General features: G+C 22.1%; 1 protein-coding gene across 1 annotated transcript in view; it reads right to left on the bottom strand.

The window, feature by feature from the left end:
• LOC117170260 (phospholipase D2) overlaps positions 1 to 21881 on the bottom strand; it is an 86216-nt gene that overhangs the window by 15287 nt on the left and 49048 nt on the right. The window contains exons 10-13 of the mRNA XM_033356912.1: positions 15434 to 15710; positions 9273 to 9493; positions 4324 to 4560; positions 1514 to 1754 (exon numbers count right to left, since the gene is read on the bottom strand). Of these exons, the coding sequence (XP_033212803.1) occupies positions 1514 to 1754; positions 4324 to 4560; positions 9273 to 9493; positions 15434 to 15710 (976 nt within the window). The remainder of the gene's footprint in view (positions 1 to 1513; positions 1755 to 4323; positions 4561 to 9272; positions 9494 to 15433; positions 15711 to 21881) is intronic.

Consider the following 21881-nt stretch of genomic DNA (forward strand, 5'->3'; position numbering starts at 1 on the left):
TCGGATAGATTTTAACAATTTTCTAAAGATTTCAATTATTTCAAAAATATTATCAGATATTTGAAATATTTCGCAAAGCTTCCGGACAGATTTCAAAGATTTCACAGACTTTAATCAATTCTCAAAGATTTTCAAAATTTTACAAACTCTTAGAAATATTTCAAATATTTGACAGAGATTTCAATCATTTCCCAAAGATTTCAAAAATTTGACAAAGATTTCAATGTTTTTCAGAAGATTTCAGATTTTTTTTAAACTATGCTCAAACATTTGAAATTTTTCGCAAAAATTTTAAAGATTTTCAAATATTTCAACACTCAAAAATGTCTGAAAAATATTTTATATAAATTTCAATGATTTCCCAAAAATCCCAAAGATTTCATAAAGATTTCGGGTAGATTTTAACAATTTCCCAAAAATTTCAATCATTTCAAAAATATTATCAAATATTTATAAAATATTTCGCAGAATTTTACAAAGATTTCAATGATTTTCGAAAGATTTCAGTAATTTTAAAAATATGGGCAAACATTTGAAATATTTTTAAATATAATTAAAAAGTTTTTGAAAATATTTTATAGAATTATGAATGATTTCCCAAAAATTAAAAAGATTTCATAAAGATTTTGGGTAGATTTTAACAATTTCAAAAATATTATCAAATATTTATAAGATATTTGAAATATTTCGCAAAGATTTTTAAAGATGTGCAGCAATTAAAAACGTTTAAAAAATATTATATAGAAATATCAATGATTTACCAAAAATTTCAAAGATTTCATAAAGATTTCGGATGGATTTTAATAATTTCCCAAAGATTTGAATTATTTCAAAAATATTATCAAATATTTATAAAATATTTGAAATATTTCGGAGGATTTGACAAAGATTTCAATAATTTTCCAAAGATTTCAGTAATTTTAAAAATATGATCAAACATTTGAAATATTTCGCAAAAATTTTAAAGATTTTCAAATATTTCAACACTCAAAAATGTCTGAAAAATATTTTATATAAATTTCAATGATTTCCCAAAAATCCCAAAGATTTCATAAAGATTTCGGGTAGATTTTAACAATTTCCCAAAAATGTCAATCATTTCAAAAATATTATCAAATATTTATAAAATATTTCGCAGAATTTTACAACGATTTCAGTCATTTTAAAAATATAGTCAAACACTTCAAATATTTCGCAAAGATTTTTAAAGATTTGCAACAAATTGAAAATGTTTAAAGAATATTATATAGAAATTTCAATGATTTCCCAAAACTTTCAAATATTTCATAAAGATTTCGGATAGATTTTAACAATTTCCCAAAAATTTCAATTATTTCAAAGATATTATCAAATATTTATAAGATAATTGAAATATTTCGCAAAGCTTTCAAAAAGATTTCCCAAAGATTTCAACAAGAAAAAAAGTTTAAAAAATATTCTATAGAGATTTCAATGATTTCAAAAATTGCAATGATTTCAAAAATATGATAAAATATTGATAAAAGTTACCCACCTCTATAAGAACAGCAATTTCGCTATCCCTGGAAGCAATCATGCTCCTGTCATTGATGTTAGCCGATCCGCAAATGACGATTTTGTCGTCCACAATCATTATTTTGCTATGAACGTATATCAGTTCCGTAACGAGAGAACCATTCAGCATCGCGTGGGTCCTCAAACCATGGAATGTAATGTAATCGCTGGGCTCCTCGATCCCAGCCTCGATCAGTCGATTCAAAATCGCGTCCTTCCCTCTATCATCAAAACCATTACAAATTTTTCACTCTATCCGCCCCCTCTTTTTTTTCTTTTTCTTATTTTTCTCTCTACCCAGCTAGAAAGTGAGAGGCTTTTGGAAATCTCTTTGTTAATAGTTCTTTAATAGTCATTTTTTAAAAAATAATTGTAAGTTTATTTAATTTTTAATTTTTTGATAGTTTTTTCCTTTTTTTTTGGAAAATATAATAATCTAAGCAGAGTCGTAAATGGTTTGACCAACTTTAAAAAAGTCATCAGATTGTTCAAATATTAAAAATGAACTTCAATGTTTATTCTTAAAATTTTATTCTTTGGTCTATAAATTATTAAAATTTCTTTTTAAATATTTCGAAAAGATTGTCCATAGATTTCAGCAATTAAAAAGGGTTTAAAAGTATTTTATAGAGATTTCAATGATTTCCCAAAAATTTTAAATATTTCATAACGATTTCGGATAGATTTAAAAGATTTTCCAATAAATTGAACACATAGATTGAAAGTTCGTTCTATTCAGTTGAAAATACAACCCTTAAAGTGCATTCTGGGTGTCACAGACCCCAAGAAATTTTCGGTGAATTTTAACAAAATAGTTATTTTGTTAAAAATTCATCCTTTTTGATTAAAAAAAATCGTCTTATTGGATTGAAACTTCAATTTCATTTCAAATTGAATTTTGAATCCAAAAAGACGAATTTTTAACAATTTTGTTGAAAAATCATCCATTTTGGTTAAAAATTCGTCTTTTTGGATTCAAAATTCAATTTTTTTCGTAGAAAATTATTTTGCATTTTTGTAACAAAAAAGTAAGTTTCTACGAAAAAAATTGAATTCTCAATCCTATAAGACGATTTTTTTAAATCGAAAAGGATACATTTTTAACAAAATAGTTAAATTCGCTACCAAATAGTTGCAATTCAATTTTGTTAAAAAATCATCCATCTTGCTTAAAAATTCGTCTTTTTGGATTCAAAATTCAATTTTTTTCGTAGAAAATTATTTCTTGTTAAAAAATTGAGAGTTTAATCGTGAAAACTCGAGCAAAATCTTTTTCAACAGAAAATTAAACTATTTTTTCGAACATTTTTTTTTAATTTAAAACTTCATCTGTTATAGAATAATTTAATCTTTTGTATGAAAATGCAACTTTTTGATTAAAAATGGTTCTTCTTTGCTTGGTAATTTAACTCATTTGTTTGAAAAATTTGGTTGAATCGCTTTGTTAGGAAATCACTTTTTTTTAAGATTTATATTTCAAGTTGAAAAGTTATCTCGTTGGTCAAACATAGGTCAAAGTTAAACTACATTGTGAAATATTTTTTTTATTGAAGGCTTATCCCTGGTTGAAAATTTAACAGTTTAGAGGAAAATACTTATTTTTTTGGTTTAGAATTCATTTTTGAACAGAAAATCTAAGTTTTCCATTTTTTTAGGATTGCTATTTTTTAGTCCAAAATTTGCATTTTTTTCTTGTAAAAAAATTCTTTTTTATTTTGAAACCTCCTTCTTTGTGTAAAAATGCATCAGTTTCGTGGAAAATTCATTTTTTGTTAAACAGTCATATTTTTTGTATGAAAATTAATTTTGTGTAAGACAATTTGTGTTCTGATTTGAAGATTCAATAATTTAAATAAACTCTTATTTATTTTTTGAGTGAAAAATAATTTTTTGTTGGAAATTCGTCTTTTTTGTTTTTATAGTTTTTTTCTTTCGTTGTATAAATTTCATTCTTTTTTGATTAAAATATAAACTATGAAACTTTTTCGTTAGAAATTTCTCTTTTTAGGTTGAATATTCAACTAATATGTTCAAAATTCAATTATTTTGTTGAAAATTCCAATATTTTGTTAAAGAGTTATCTTTTAAAGTGGAAACACACATTTTTTAAAAGAAATTAATACATTTGAAAATTTAAAATTTGTATATGAAATACTGCTTTATTCCGCTTATAAAATTCTGGGGAATTTATGAACTCTAGTCAAGCGTCAGTCTACTAGCAGCAGATGCTGAAATTGGAGATAAAAAAATCTTGGGGTGTGTACTACCCAGTGTGCACTCAGTGAGTGAAAAAGACTATGGATAAATTTTATAGTATTAAATGTCAAAGTCCGTCAATTTTTATAATAATAAATCGATTTAAAAGCGAAAAATCGGATTAATCATTTTATCATAAAATAGACTTTTTAACCGTGAAAATAATTATTTTTTTTTGAAAGCACTCATGTTGCAATATTTTCTTTTTATAAAAGTACACTATTTCAAAGTTATAGTCATGAATTTTCAGGTTGAAATAATTAAAATTGCGTGAGTTATCATTTTTTAAGTAAAAAACTCATTTTTTCACTTTTTTCAATAATTTTTTTTACAAACTTAAAATCAATAAATAGCTATAAAATTAACTCCAACTTATAAAAGATACCTTAAACTATTTTGGATAATTTTATTGTGACAAAATGTTCAATAGGGGTTTAACAATAGATGGTAAAATACGCTGGGGTGTATAACACCCACAATGCACTTTTTCGTGATTTTTACCATGTATGAACTTTATAAAATTTTGATATCTACCTGGATATGGAGGCGTAATTCCAGTGAGTGATCGCATGAAGAGCTGTTCCCGTTGCTCCTCCAACTTCTCCCTCGAATCCAGGCAACAGTGGCATCACAACAAAAACTCGAAAAACTGAACCTTCCCGATGAGCTCGCAAAATTCTTTTCAACAAGGTTTCGCCGATTCGATTTTTCACTGTCGTGCTTTCCACATTAGCGAGGGTAATGAAGAACTGATTCTCGATATAAATATACCTGAAAAAGGCATTTTTTTCTCGAGATTTGCAAAGTGGGAATAAGATTTTTTGGAAATTCTTGAAAAAACATAAACCATAGTTGTACAAATTTCCCGTTTTTAAGAAAATTTCCCTATTTCTCGAGTTTTTTCCGCATAATGTGAAATAAATTAATAGAAACCAATAAGGAAATCTTAACTATTTTTCGTTAAAAGTTAATTTTTTGTTTAAAAGTCTACCATTTTATTTTTGTGTCATAATTCACCTTTATGGTTAAAAACTTATTATACTCTTTTCAGATAAATACGCTAATTTTTCTATTCAAAAAAGAAAGAAAAAACTTCAGTCCAAGTGTTGAAGTTTTAAACGAAAAAGGCGAATTTTCAACAAAATAGTTGAATTTTCAATTCGAGAGGACGAATTTTCTACCGGAAAATCTGATTTTTTAACCAGACAGTTAAATTGCTATTAAACGGTTAATTTTTCTATAAAAATAATAGAATTTTCAACCCCCAAAAAACGAATTTGCAACAAGAAAGTTAAACTTTTCGGGCCAAAAGGACGAATATTCTACAAAAAATTTGAATTTGAAATCCAAAAATACGAATTTTCAACTAAAAATTTCATTTTTAACAAAATGGTTGAATTTTTAACCGAAAACGACCCATTTTCTGTCAACAATGGAATAATTAAATTTATATTTGAAAGAAACTAATTTTCAACAACAAAATTTTAATAAAATAGTTAAATTTTTAACTAAGAAGATTAATTTTCTATTAAAAGGGAGGAATTTACGAAAAATACTTCAATTTTCGAAGAAATATTTGAATTTTCAGTTAGGATTTAAGCGAAAAAACGGGAAAATGAAAGAAAAAGGAATTTTTTTTTAATTTTCAACAAAGTTGTTAAACGTTCAAGTTTTCTTTGCAAAGTTCCGAATTTCACAAATATAATAATTATTTTTTTTACTGAAAGAACGTTTCAAAGTAGAAGTTTTTTCAAATATATATTTTGTTGTAGCGAAAACTAAAAAAAAAAAACATTTTTAAAAATAAAAAACCATACGTTTTAGAGAAAAATCGTCTTCTTTTTTTTGGTGAATTCAACTGTTTTTTATTACATTTTAGCAGTTGAAGTTTCTCCCCTTTGGTTGAGAATTAAACTATTTTTTTGAAAATTTGTCTTTTATTTTTTTCTCTTTTATTTTTGGTAAAAAATCATCTTTTTATTTAAAAAATTAGATGATTTACTAAAAATTCGTCCTTTTTGGTTGAAATATAAACTATTACTACTGGTATTAACTATTAGGGAAAACCTTTTTTTTCGTTAAAAATTGAATAACTGAAAATTCAACTGTCCATTTTTTATTAAAAATTCGTATCTTTTAGTTGAAAATTAATTTTTAATCTTTTTTTCATGGAATTTTCTGTTCGGGATTCATCTGTTGCGGCTGAGAATTTAATTATTTGATTAAAAATTTGATTATTTTGTTAAAAATTTAACTATTTAGTTAAAAAGTCATATTTTTTTAATGAATATTCACCTTTTTTTGGATATAAATTAATCTTTTGTTATTTGAAAAATTTACTTTAACATTTTTGGTTCAGAATTGATCTATTTTATTTTTAAATTCTAGTATTTGGATGCAAATTTAACTTTTTGTTAAAAATTTAACTATTTTGTGAAAAATGTATCTTTTTTCTTTGAAAATTCATATTTTTTGGTTGAAAGTGAATTTTGTTTAACTCAAAAGTCATTTTTTTAGTTCAGAATTTATCTCTGAGATAGAAATCCTACCATTTAGTTGAAAATTTAACTATTTTATTTGAAAATTCAACTTTTTTGGTGTAAAGTTATTATTTATATTCAAAAAGTCTAATATTACTTTTTTTTAAATTCATAACTAATCTTTTTTGTCAAAAATTCGACTGCTAAAAATATATTTATTTTATTAATTCTTTTTATTTGAAGGGTCTAATATTATATTTTTGGCTCAGAATTAATTAATTTTTAATTTTTTAATTTTACGATTTGATTAAAAATTTGTTTATTTTATTGAAAATTAAACTTTTTTGGTCTAAAGTTAATTCTTTATTCTTGAAAAGTCTAATGCTGTATTTTTGGTTCAGAATTCATATTTTTGGTTCAAAATTCAACTATGTGTTTGAAAATTGACCTTTTTCGAAAATTATTTTTTTGTTGAAAATTCATTTTTCTCAATACAAACCTAACTATTTTATTGAACATTTTTAAAAATTAATATTTGAACTTTTCGTTGAAAATGCATCTTTTTTTGTTTAAAGTTATACTATATTTTAGTTGATAAATTTATTTTTTTAGTTGAAAATTCCTTTTCTTTTAGTATAAAATTGGAATTTTTTGAAATACTTTGTTAAAAATTAATTTTTATTAATTGAAAGCTTGGTTCCAAATTTTTAAATTTTTTTATCTTTAATCGAAAATTTTTTTAACTACGAAATCAATTATTCTATTTTTTGTTGAAAATTAATTGACTTGACGAAAATTTATATTTTTAGGTGAAAAATTCCTCCCTTCGGATTGAGAATTCAACTGTCTTAGAAAAAATTCATCTTTCTCGCTAGAAAATTCAAACACTTGATTAAAAATATTTTTTTTTTGTTTGGAAATTTTTTTTTAACTGAAAATTAAACTATTATTTATTTTTTTTTGAAAACTATGATTGTAAATTTTTCTTTTTGGTAGAAAATTAATCTCCTGAAATTGAAAATTTAAATTCCTGTTGGAAAATTAAACTATTTTGGTTAATATTAATTTCAATAGTTAAGATTCAACTATTTTATTTTAAATTCGTTATTTTTTTGGTTAAAAATTAATTTTTTTAACTAGAAATTTAACTATACCATCATTGGTTAAAAATTGATCGTTTATATAAAAAATTAAACGAATTGATTAAAAATTTATATATTTCGTTGTAAATTTGTCTTTTTGCTAAAAATTCATTTTTTAAATAAAAAATTCGACTACTTGATTGAAAGTTGTACTACTTCGTTAAAATTTTCTTTTTTTTGTTTGAAAATCCATCTCTTTGCCTAAAAATGTCATTACTTTGTTAAAACTTTTTTTTTTTTTTGAAAATTAAGTTTTTGAACCGAAAATTTAACGACTATTGGTTAGAAATTTATCGTTTTTATTTTAAAATTTCCTTATTTGGATGTAAAATCGTCTGTTTAGTAAAAAATTCATCTTTTTGGGTTAAAAATTCTACTAATTTCTATAAAATTAAACTTTTTGCTGAAAATTCATATTTTCGGGGGGTACAAAAATCAACGGTTTTGTAGAATATTCGCCTTTTTTGCTTAAAAATGAAACTGTTTGATTGAGAATTAAAGTTTTTTAAATGAGGATTCAACGATTTTGTTTAAAAAATGCCACTATTTAGCTTTAAAATTCCACAATTCATGTGAAATTTTTATTTATTTCTTGACTGAAAAATCTTTTTGATTAACAAATTTGTCTTTTTCGAAAGATGAAATAATAACTTTGTTAAAAATTGATTTTATTAGTTGAAGATCTGTCTATTTGGTTGAAAATTTAACTGTTTTGTTGAATATTCTTTAATTTTTTTTTTAAATTAATTTCTTCAACTGAAAATTAAATTATTTTACTTTTTTTTAGAAAAGGGATAGTTTTTCGCTTAAAAATTCAATTGTTCAGCCGTTAATTTCTCTCATTTGGTTGAAAATTCGACTATTTTGGTAGAAAATTCAACTATTTGGGTAAAAAAGAAATGTTTAGTTTAAATTAAAGTTTTGCATTGAAAACTCATAGTTTTCTGTTTAAAAATGGTTCTTTCGAATTAAAAATTTAAAAGCCTTCTAAGAAATTCGTCCTTTCCAAAGAAAATTCATATATTCGAGCAAAAATTTTTTTTTCATAAAAATAAATTTTTTAAACTAAAAATCAACTATTTAATTGAAAGCTTAACTATTTTGTTAAAAATTAATTTTATTTATTAAAGTATCAGCTTTTTATTTTAATTTTTTTCTTTTTTTAATAAAAAAAATTCTTTTAAATATTTATTTACTCCATCACTGGTTGAAAATTGATCTTTTCAGGTTAAATTCTATTGTTTTTTATTTAAAGTTCAAATCGTTTTTGACCGGAGTATCAATTATTAAATTTTTCGTAGATAAGTCATCTCTTCGGTTAAAATTTGATCTTTTTCGTTAAAAATTCCTTTTTTTTAATATTCATAATTTTAGTTTAAAGTTAAACTATTTTCGAAAAAAAATATTTTATTTTTAATGCGACTGTTTGTTTGACAATTAATTTTTTTTAATTCAAATATTTGGTTGAAAATTTTTGTAATTCAACTATTATGTTGAAAATTTAATTATTTTTATAGAAAATCCAGCTATTTTCATAAAGTCATATTTTTCGTTCAAATATTCCACTAATTTGTTGAAAATTCGATTTTTATGATTAAACAAATTTTTTAAATTCAACCGTTTAAAAAAAATAGAATTGTTTGGCTTCAAGATTAAACCATTTACTGGGAAGAATTTTTTTTTAAATATCTTGACTTAAAATAATTTCTTGGAACAGAAATTAGTCATACTTGAAACATATTTCAAACTGAAAAAAAAACAACTATAATTTCTATCCCCTTTAAATTTTCCAATTAAATTAAATATGTTAAAAAATAGTGTTTTTTTTTTAAATAATAATTTAAAATAGAAAAATAATTACCGTTGTGCGTTACTGATTGCGTGAATATAAGCCTCGTGAATACTCTGCTCAATTGTATCCGCTTCCAAAAATCCAGCAGACCATGAACTTACAGATCGCAGAACTTGGCATTTAACATTATGCATTTTGCTTTTTTCAAAGAGTGGAGAATATCCTGCATAATTTTTGTAGGACTTTGGCAATAAAAAGGGATAAGTTGGATTCAACTTGGCTTTCTCGATCTAAAAATTATTCCGAGATTAAAAAAAAAAAATTATTAAGATTATCAAAACTCATTAATTAACAATCAATAGAACATTTTTAAAAAATCACTTAAATTACGTGACAGCCCATGATTATCTTTTTGGTTATAAATTTTACTATTTGGTTAAAAATGTAAAAATCTTTTTAAAAAGGCATAATTTTTGGTTAAAAATTCAATTTTTTTGTGGAACATTAACCGTTTGTTTATATTATTTATGAAAATTTGTCTTTCTGATTTAAAAATTTAGCTGTTTTCGTAGAATATTAACTTTTTATTCAAAATTTTTATTTTGTTGCTGATAAGTCAACTGAAATATTTTTTGGATGAATACTATTTTTTTTCTGAAAATTTGTCTTTTTGATTTAAAAGTTCATTTTTTTTTAATAGATGTATTGCATTTTTCTTAGATAAAAATGAAACTGTTTTTTTTAAATTAAACTACTTCCTAGAAAATTTACTTTTTGTTTAAAATTTCTTTTTTTGTGTGAAAAAGACCATTGGAATATTTTCGGATGCAAATTGAACTCTTTTTTTGAAAATTAGTCTTTTTTATTAAAAAATTAACCTTTTTTTTTAATTAAAATAAAAATATTTTTTTTATTTATCTGTTTTAGGAGAAAGATCACCTTTCTTGAATAAAAATGCAATTATTTGGTTAAAAATGCATACTTTCTGGTTGAAAATTCTGCTTTTTTTTAAAATTGAACTATTTCATAGGAAATTTATTTATTATTTTAAATTTATATTTTGTTGTGAAAAAATGAACTAAAATATTTTCTGGATGAAATTTCAACTTTAAGCAAAACAAATTTGTTTTTTATTTAAAATTCATCTGTTTGAGTACAAATTTCATCTTTCTTGGATAAAAATGCAATTGTTTTTTTTTTGTAATTAAACTATTTCCTAGAAAAACTACTTTTTGTTTAAAATTTCTTTTTTTGTGTGAAAAAGACCATTGGAATATTTTCGGATGCAAATTGAACTCTTTTTTTTTTTAAAATTAGTCCTTTTTATTTAAAAATTAACCTATTTTCTCTGAATAAAAATAAGAATATTTTTTTTATTTATCTGTTTTAGGAGAAAGCTCACCTTTCTTGAATAAAAATGCAATTATTTTGGTTAAAAATTCATACTTTTTGGTTGAAAATTCTGCTTTTTTGTTGAAAATTAAACTATGTCACAGGAAATTTATTTATTATTTTAAATTTATATTTTGTTATGAAAAAATGAACTGAAATATTTTCTGTGTGAAATTTAAACTTTAAGCAAAACAAATTTGGTTTTTTATTAAAAATTTATCTGTTTGAGTACAAATTTCATCTTTCTTGGATAAAAAAGCATCTATTTCGTAGAAAATGCAACTATTTTGAAAATTTGTTTTTTCCTTCATCAAAAATTTATCTTTTTTAAAAAGAAATTTTAGCTTCCTTAGATAAAAATTCAACTCTATGGTTGAACATTAAACTATTATGTGAAAAAGTTATATTTTTGTTTAAAAATTCTACTATTTTGTTGAAAACTTAAGAATTTCATAGAAAATTTACTTTTTGTTTAGAATTTATATTTTACTGCTGCAAAATTATCTGAAATCTTTGTTGCATGAAATCTTTTTGGATTGAAAATTTAATTTTTTTCGTAGAAACTTATTTTTTATATAAAAATTCATATTTTGATTTTGAGAATTCAACTATTTAAAAGAATTTTTTGATTAAAATTCATCTGTTTTAAGAAAAAGTTCACCTTTTTTATAGTAAAATAATTATTTGGTAGAGAATTCAACTACAATGTTATGAAATCAGACTTTTTAGTAGAAAAAATTCGTGTTTTGGATTAAAAATTCAATTTTTTTCCTAGAAAACTATTTCCTGTTAACAATTTAGTTAAAAAGCCATACCTTTTCATTGAAAATTTTGCTGTTTTCTTGAAAATTTGACTATTTCGTAAGAAATTTACGTTTTTCTTGGATAAAAATGCAACTATTTGATAGAGAATTCAACTTTTCTACTAAAAATTCACCCTTTTTTGGTGAAAATAATCAACTTTTAGGATTGAAAATTCCATTTATTTCGTAAAGACTTATTTTTTGTTAAAAAATTCATATTTTGACCTTGAAAAATCGGCTGGAATATTTTTTGGATGGAAATTAAACTATTATTTTTTTGTTTTAAATAAAAATTAATCTCTTTTAAAAGAATTTTCATTTTGTGTTTATAAAAATGCAACTATTTCGTAAAGAATTCAACAATTTTGTTTAAAATTCATCGTTTTTAATTAAAAAATCGCCTTGCTAGATTAAAAATTCGAATTTTTTCTTAGAAACTTTTTTGTTAAAAATTATTTTTCTCTGCTTCAGTATGCAACTATTTTGTTAGAAAGATTTGGTTGAATTACTTTGTTAGGACATTTTTTTATGTTGAAGATTTATATTTTTGTAAAGTTGTATTTATTAAAAATTATTTTGTGAAAATCTTTTTAAAAAGATATACTTTTTGGTTGAAAATTCAACTGTTTTGTCAAAAAATCGTCTTTTTGGTTAAAAATTCAATTCTTTTTGTAGAAAATTAACCGTTTATTTATACTTTTTCTGAAAATTTGTCTTTTTGATTTAAAAATTCAACAGTTTAGTTGAAAATCATCTTGTAAAAAAGTCACATTTTTCGGTTAAAAATTGGACTATTTAACAGAAAATTAAATTGTTGTTTAAAACATTTATTTTTGCTTTGACCACAGTTTTTTTCAAGTATAATTTTTAATATAACCATATTGAATTAAATTTAAACTGCTTCAAATTTCTAAATTTTCAGGCAAAATAAATAAATTTGGAAAAATATGGATAAATTTGAAAACTAATTAGTTAAATGTTCAGTCAAAAATATTAATTTTCTTTTTAAAAGACAATCTTTCAACAAAAAACGTAAAATCTCATCCAAATAGTTGAATTTTCAACCAAAAAAGATCAATTTTCTTCCAAATAATTGAATTTTGAACTAAAAAAAATTATTTTTAAACAAAAAAATTAATAGTAAAATTGTCAATTAATAAAATTTAATTACCAAAATTGTGACTTTTCAGCAAAAAATTAATTTTCCACAAAACTGATGCATTTTTACTAAAAATTTTGAGTTAAAAAAATTAATTTTATACACAAAGAAAAAAGTATTTTCGATTAAAAAGTTACATTTTTAACCAAAAACGTAAACCTTAAATAAAAAAAAATAAAAATTAAACAATGCAGTTTAATTTTTACACAAATAGTTGCATTATCAATTAAAAGAGATTCTTTTATAACAAAATAGATCAAATTTCAACCAAATTGATGAATTTTCAACTAAAAATTTAAATCTTCAACATAAAAAAAATTTCTTAACAAACTAATTTAACCAAATCTTTCGAACAAAATAATTGAATACTGAAGAGAAAAATAATTTTTTACAAAAATTTTCTAAAAAAAAATCGATATTTTGATCAAGAAAGGCAAATTTTTTAATGAAAAGGATAACTTTTTAACAAAATTTTTGAATTCTTGTCGAAATAGTTGCATTTTTGTAAAAAAAGTATGGAATTTCTTTTAAAAGAGATTAATTTTAATTTAGAAAAAAAAATAATTTAATTTTCATGCAAAAAAGATTCTAGCTGACTTTTCAAGATCAAAATATGAATTTTTCAAAAAAAAAAAAAAAGTTTTAGCGAAAAAAATGAAATTTTCAATCCTAAAAGCTGATTTTATCACCCAAAAAGGTGAATTTTTAACAAAAAAGTTGAATTCTCTACCAAATAGTTATATTTCAGTCCAAAAAAAGTCCGCAAAATATTCGAGTTGATTTTTCAAGATCACAATATGAATTTTCTTAAGAGGAAATAGTTTTCTATGAAAAAAGTTTAATTTTGAACGAATTTTTTCAACTAAAAAGTCTAATTTTTTAACAACATAGTTGAATTATCTACGAAATAAATGTTTTTTTTTATCAAAAAAATGTGAACTTTCTCTTAAAACAGATGAATTTTTCTCGCAAAAAAATGTTTAAAAATAGTTAAATTTTAAATAATAAATCATTTCAGTTGAGTTTTAAATATCAATATATGAATTTTATATTTAAAAATAAGTTTCAAGGAAAAAAATGGAATTTTCAATCCAAACAGATGAATTTTTTCAACCAAACAGGATGAATTTTTAACAAAATATTTGATTTATCTACCAAATAGTTGCATATTTATTCGAGAAAGATAAAATTTGTACTAAACAGATGAATTTTTAATAAAAAACGACACATTTTGTTTTAATTTAAATTTTCAGGCAACAAAGATTTCAGATTAATTTTTCAACATGAAAATATAAAATTCAAACAAAAACTAAATTTTTTATGAAATAATTAAGTTTTCAACCAAATTTTTTTATCCAAGAAAGATAAAATTTGTACTCAAACAGATGAATTTTTTATAAAAACCCAAATTTGTTTTACTTAAAATTGAAATTTCATCCAGAAAAGATTTCAGTTCATTTTTTAACAACAAAATATGAATTTAAAATAAAAAATCAATTTCCTCTGAAATAGTTAAATTTTCAACAAAATTGTTGAATTTTCAACCAAATGGTTGCATTTTTAGTCAATAAAGGTGAGATTTCTCCTAAAACAGATAAATTAAAAAAAATGGTTTTATTTTTATTTTAAGAAAATAGGTGAATTTTTGAATAAAAAAGACTAATTTTCAACAAAAAAATAGTTCAATTTCTATCCAAAAAGATTCCAATTGTCTTTTCAACACAAAAAAAAATAATTTTAAACAAAAAGTAAATTTTTTAGGAAAGAGTTTAATTTAAAAAAAAACAGTTGCACTTTTATCCAAGAAAAATGGAATATATCTACTAAAAAGATGAACTTATAAATCAAAAAGACAAATTTTGAGAAAAAAAATTATTCATCCAAAAAATATTTCAGTTTACTTAGTAGCAAAAAATAAATAAATTTTAAATAATAAGTTAATATTCTAAGAAAACAGCTAAATTTTTAAGCTAAAAATTTTTTTTTTTTAAATTTGAATTTTCAACCAAATAATAAAACTTATAAATAAAAATATAATCTCAGAATAAAGATTTTGCGAATTTGTAAAAATTACGTACACGAGTGAAATTTTTTTAATAATTTACTTATATAAATTATATAAATATATGAAATAAAAAAAAAACTTTACGTAAAAAATTAGAATTTTGTATTGGAAAATTTAATTTTTGTCACCGAACAGAAAATTTTGGAAAACGATTTTAGTAATTCTAATTTATAAAATGGGCCCGTTCGAAAAATACGTAATATCTTCAATGATTTTATTATTTTTCGAACTGCCCCAAAGGGAATTTACCAATAAAATCCCTGCTCCAAGTCAGAATTCCTTATATTTTGAAGATTCCTTCTTCCAACTCAGAATTGGTTTAAATTAAATTTTTTTTTCATAAATAAAAATCCGCCATCATTTGAAACTACAGTCTTCCAAATTTTAGAAAAAAGGGAGTTACTATATTTCTGAATTTTGATAGAAAATGTTGTAAATAAATATAATTCTGATTTGCAACAAGGATATTTTGGAAATAAATAAACGAAATGGGATTTTTTTTAGATAATTTAAATCCTGATCCAGAAAAAAGGAATTAAAAAAATCCCTGTTCAAGTTCAGAATTACAATTCTTTAAAAAAAAATGTTTTTTTTAAATCGGAATTATAATTCTTATAACCAAAAATTATCTGATATTTCAAATCAGAAATCTGAAATTCAAACTCGTTTGAAGTTATTCAAATTATTTGAACTATTTAAAAAAAAAGTCTTGAACAACCAGAAATTGACGGAAATGAATGAGAATTAAAAATAATTCATTGGATAAACGCTCTCTAATTTTTTTTATATTTTTCTGAATAAAAAATAATACCTTTATAGCGTTCCATCTTTGTATAAAATGTCTAGCGACGTCTCTTGCGGTGGCATGTTGGACCATAATTCCAACATCGTGCCAAGGCATTCTGGGAGTTGTGCTCCTATCGACCAGATCTTGATAAGGACTTTCGAGATTCTGAAAATCCTTGACAATAAAATTTGTATAGTCTTTTCCGAGCCAAAGTTTCGAGGTTCCTGACAATTCCGGATAGACGTCTTCCCGGTTGTAAATCATACCCTCTCCGTCGCCTAGTGGAGTTCTCATCATCCCACTGTTCAAAATTAATGTCAAATTAAATTTCCCGATTTTATAGTAAAATTATGAATTTTCAAGAGGAAAAAGTTTATTTTCAACAACAAGAAAAATAACTTTTTTACCATAAAAGATGAATTTTTTTACCAAAAGTCAAAATTTAAACTAGTGGAATTAAAAGAAAAAATATTTATATTTGTAACAGCAATCAGTAAGGATGAATTTTGAAAACAAGTTGATTCATTTCCAACTATAAAAGAGATTTTATCAACCAAAAATGAAATTGATCAATTTTTAGTTTGAAAAATAAATTTTCGACAATTTAAATTTAACGAAAATTCAATGATTTCTCAACGATGTTTAATTAATGTGCAATTATTTTACAAGGTTCTAAATATTTTAACGATTTCCGTAAGATTTCATAAAGGTTTAAATAATTTCACAAATATTTAAAATATTTTGAAAAGAATTCCAAATACTTTTCAAATATTTGACAAAATTGCAATATTTTTCTGATGGTTTCATAAAGATTAAAAATATTTTCCAAAAATTCAGAATAGATTTTTAATATTTTACAAAATACTTACCCGAAAGGACGATTTTTTAACGAAATGTTCTACAAAACACTTAAATTTTCTATATTTATTCTAAATATATATATTTATATATTTATCATATATTTATTTTCTAAAAAAAAAATAACTATGTTTGCCATATAAGATCTGAATTTTTTGTCGAAAGTCTAATTTTCAATCAGTTGAATTAAAAGAAGAAAAAAATGTTTGTAGCAGCAATCAAGAAGAATGAATCTTTAAGTTAAGTGGCTTCATTTCCAACTAAAAAAGATATTTTATGAACCAAAAATGATATTCACAAATTTTCAGTTAAAAAAATTAATTTTCGACAACCAAATTAATATTTAACAAATTAAATTGAATTCGAAAGGCCGAAATTTTTACGAAATAGCTGAATCTTTAACTAAAAATGACTTTTCATACGAAAAATTAGGTTCCAATCAAAAATTAAAAGAATTTTTATCAAAACAAATGCATTTTTAGCAAACTATATGAATTCTTAACAAAGTTTTTGAATTTTACACCCAAAAAGACGAATTATCTACAAAACAGTTAAATTTTCTACCTGGAAATAAAATTTCTCAATAAAAAAATCTAACTCTTGACCAAATAGTTACATTGTTTTATAAATAGGTCGATTTTTAAGTAAATCGTTCAATTTTATACCAAAAATATGAATTTTCATAAAAAAAGTTGATTTACAAAAAAATAAAAAAAATAAAACTGTGCCATAAAAGATGAATTTTTTGTCAAAAATCGAATCATCAATTAGTTGAATTAAAAGAAAAAAATTGTTTGTAACAGCAATCAAGAAGAATGAATTTTTAAATTAAGTGGATTCATTTCCAACTAAAAAAGATATTTTATCAACCAAAAGTATGTACAAATCTTCGAGTTGAAAAATAAATTTTTGATAAAAAAACGAATAAACAACAACTGAATTTTAACCAAAAAGATGAATTTTTAACAAAATACATCAAATTTTACAAATTTGTTGAATTTTGTAATCAAAAAGTCGAATTATCTATAAAACAGTAAAATTCTCAACCCGGAATTATGATTTTTCAACAAAAAAGTTAATTTTTTACCAAATACTCAAATGTTCTTAAAAATAGATCGATATTCAACTAAATAGTTCAAGTTTACACAAAAAAAAGTGAATTTTCATCAAAAAAAGTTTACTTTCAACAAAGAAAAATAACTTTTTTACCATAAAAGATGGATTTTTTACTGAAAGTCGACATTTAAATTAGTAGAATTCAAAGAAAAAATATATATATTTGTAACAGCAATAAAAAAGAATGAATTTTCAACCCAAGTGGATTCATTTTCAACTATGAAAGAGATTTTATGAACCAAAAATGAAATTGACAAATTTTCAGTTTAAAAAATAAATTTTCAATAATCAAACTAATATTTAACGAATTAAATCGAACTCGAAAAGACGAATTTTTAACGAAATAATTTAATTTTTAACCAAAAATGAGTTTTCATACCAAAAATTAAGTTTAAAACAAAAATTAAAGAATTTTTATCAAAATATATAAATTGTTAACGAAATTGTTAAATTTCACAGCCAAAAAGACAAATTATCTACAAAGAAAGTTAAATTTTCTACCCGCAAACATGATTTTTCAATAGAAAATTTAACTCTTGACCAATAGTATTATTTTGTTAAAAATTGGTCGATTTTTAACTAAATAGTTCTATTTTACACCAAAAAGTGAATTTTCATAAAAAAAAGTTTATTTTCAAAAAAGAAAAATAACTTTTTTACCATAAAAGATTAATTTTTTTACCAAAAGTCGAAATTTAAACTAGTAGAATTAAAAGAAAAAATATATATATTTGTAACCGCAATCAAAAAGGATGAACTTGAAAATCAAGTGGGTTCATTTCCAAGAAAAAAGATATTTTTTGAACCAGAAATGAAATTGAAAAAATTTTCAGTTTAAAAAATAAATTTTCGATAACCAAAATAATATTTAACAAATTAAATTGAACTCAGAAGGACGAATTTTTAACGAAATAATTTAATTTTTAACCAAAACTGAGTTTTCAACACACAAGATTAAGTTTTATTCAAAAATAAAACTTTTTTAAACAAAATACATGATTTTTAAACAAATTTATTCAATTTTATAGCCACAAAGACAAACTATCTACAAAAAAGTTAAATTTTCTACCGGGAAATATGATTTTTTAATAAAAAATTTAACTCTTGACCAAATAGTTATATTTTCTTTAAAATTGATACATTTTTAACTAAATAGTTAAATTTTATTCCAAAAATATGAATTTCCAACAAAAAAAGTTTATTTTTAACCAATAAAACTAACTTTTCTACCATAAAATTGAATTTTTTTTAACAAAAGTCGAAATTTCAATCAGTTGAATTAAAAGAAAAAAATATATATTTGTAACAGCAATAAAGAAGAATGAATTTTGAAATTAAGTAGATTCATTTCCAACTAAAAAATATATTTTATGCACCATAAATGAAACTTAACCAAATAAGATGAATTTTTAACAAAATACAATAATTTTTACAAAGTTGTTGAATTTTCTAAGGAAAGAGACGAATTATCTATAAAATAATTCTAAAAATATGAATTTTCAACAAAAAAAAGTTTCTTTTCTACCAAGAAAAATAACTTTGATGTCATAAAAGAAGGATTTTTTTAAATCAAAGGTCAATTTTTCAACCAGTTGAATTGAACGAAAAAAAATGGTAACAGAATAGTTGAATTCTTAAGGAAATAAATCAATTTTCAATCAAGAAGGATGAATTTGAAACCAAGTGGATACATTTCCAACTAAAAAAGATATTTTATGAACCAAAAATGAAATTGATCAATTTTCAGTTAAACCAAATAAATTTTGCACAACAAAACTAATCTTCAGCAAATTAAATTTAACGAAAAAGAGCGATATTTTAACGAAGTAGTTGAATTTTTGAATAAAAATGAGTTTTCTACAACCAAGATTAAGTTTTAATAAAAAATAACAGAATTTTTTAAAAAGTTCTTAAAATTTACAGTCAAAAAGACGAATTATCTACCAAACAATGAAATTTTCTACTCGGAAATATAATTTTTCCATAAAAAAGTTAATTTTTTATTAAATAGTTAAATTTTCTTTAAAATAGGTATACTTTTAACCAAATAGTTGAATATTATACCAAAAATATGAATTTTCGACAAAAAAAGTTTAGTTGCAAGAAATAAAGGTAACTTTTTTACCATAAAAGATGAATTTTTGACCACAACCCAATTTTTAATCAATTCAATTAAACGAAAAAAAATTATTCCATGATTTCCGAAAGATTTCTCAAAGATTTAAATAATTTGTAGTATTTGTGAAATTATTGATATTTTTGTGATATATTTGAGAAATGATTGAAGTCACTTTGATGTCTTTTAAATATTTCCGAAATCTTTGTAAAATCATTAGGAAATTATTGAAATAGTATTTATTAAATTATTTATGACATTATTGAAATCCTTCGGAAATCATTGAAGTCTTTGTGAAATCTTTAAAATATTTTTGAAATCTTTGAAATCTTTAGGAAATCATTGTGAAACAATAAAAAAACTTTGTGAAATCGTTGAAATCTTTGTGCAATCTTGGAAATTTATTTGAAAACTTTGGGAAATATTAAAAAATTTTCTTAAATCTTTGAAATATATCTGAAATCTTTGTGAAATATTTTTAATCTTCGGGAAATCTTTTAAATTTGGTCAAATATTGGGAAATCTTTGCAAAATATTTAAAATATTTGTTAAAATTTGTGAAATTATTTAAATATTTATGAAATCTTTCGAAAATCATTCAAATATTTTAAATCCTTGTAAAATAATTGCACATTAATTAAAAATCTTGGTGAAATAATAGAAAACTTAATGAAATCTTTGCGAAATCTTGGAAATTTATCGAATAACTTTGGGAAATATTTGTTAACATTTGTAAAATTATTTGAATCTTTGTGAAATCTTTCGGAATTCATTAAAATGTTTTTAAAATATGTAGGATTTCTTAAAAAATCTTTGCGAAGTATTTAAAAAATTTTTTTTAAAATTAAACTGGTTGAAAAATTGACTTTTTGGTAAAAAATTCATTTTTATAGTAAAAAAGTTATTTTTATTGGTTGGAAATCAACTTTTTTTGGTTGAAAATTAATTTTTTTTATTTCGTCTTTTTGGAAAATGCATGTATTTCTTTAAAAATTCTTTTATATCTTGGTTGTTGGAAACTCATTTTCAGTCGAAAATTCAACTATTTCGTTAAAAAATCGTCCTTTTTCGTTAAATTCAATTTGTTAAAAAAAAATCTTTTATAGCTGGAAATGTCTCCACTTGGTTTCAAATGCATCCTTGTTAATTGAGAATTTATTTATTTCGTTAAGAATCTAATTATTCTGTTACGATTTTTGTTTTTTTTAATGCTACTGATTGAAAAATCGACTTTTGATAAAAAAAAACCAAATCTTTTATGGCAAAAAAGTTATTTTTCTTGGTAAAAAATAAACTTTTTTTTGTTGAAAATTAATATTTTTAAAATAAAATTCAATTATTTAGTTAAAAATTGACCTATTTTTTAAAAAGAAAATATAACTATTTAGTAAAAAGTTAACTTTTTTCTTGAAAAATTATAATTTCGGGTAGAAAATTTTACTACTGCATAGATAATTCGTCTTTTTCATTACAAAATTCAACAACTTTGTAAAAATCGACGTATTTTGTTAAAAATTCATCTTTTTTGGTTAAATTTAATTTGTTGAATGTTAGTTTTATTATGAAAAATTTATTTTTCACTCCAAAATTTGTAAATATCATTTTTGTGTCATAAAATATCTTTTTTAGTTGGAAATCAATCCACTTAATTTCAAAATTCATTCTTCTTACTTGCTGTTACAAACATTTTTTTTTTCTTTTATTTCAACTGATTGAAATTCGACTTGTGGCAAAAAATTCATCTCTCATGGCAAACATAGTTTTTTTATTTTTGTTGAAAATAAACTTTTTTTTATGAAAATTCATATTTTTGGTATAAAACTGAACTATTTAGTTAAAAATCGACCTAGTCAAAAAAATATAATTATTTGGTCAGGAGTGAAATTTTTGATTCAAAAATCAGATTTCCGGGTAGAAAATTTAACTGTTTTGTAGATAATTTGTCTTTTGGCTGTAAAATTTAACAGTTTTGTTAAAAATTCATGTATTTTGTAAAAAATTCTTTTATTTTCGATCGAAACTTAATCTTCGGAGTTAAAACCTCATTTTTGCTTAAAAATTCGTCCATTCAGGTACGTAAGCATTTTTAAAATCTTTTCTAAATCTTTACAAATTATTTTAAATCTTTATGAATTACACATTAATTAAAAATCGTTGTGAAATAATAGCATTTTTTGTAAGATCTTTTTAATCTATCCAAAACCTTTGCAAAATATTCGAAATATTTGTTTAAATTTTTAAAATTAAATAAATCCTTGAGAAATCTTTCGGAAATCATGGAATAATTTTTTTTCTTTTAATTTAACTGATTGAAAAATCGACTTTTGGTAAAAAATTCATCTTTTATGGTAAAAAAGTTACCTTTATTTCTTGCTACTTAAC

Source organism: Belonocnema kinseyi, chromosome 3 (genome assembly GCF_010883055.1).
Source record: "Belonocnema kinseyi isolate 2016_QV_RU_SX_M_011 chromosome 3, B_treatae_v1, whole genome shotgun sequence".
NCBI classification, from domain to species: domain Eukaryota; kingdom Metazoa; phylum Arthropoda; class Insecta; order Hymenoptera; family Cynipidae; genus Belonocnema; species Belonocnema kinseyi.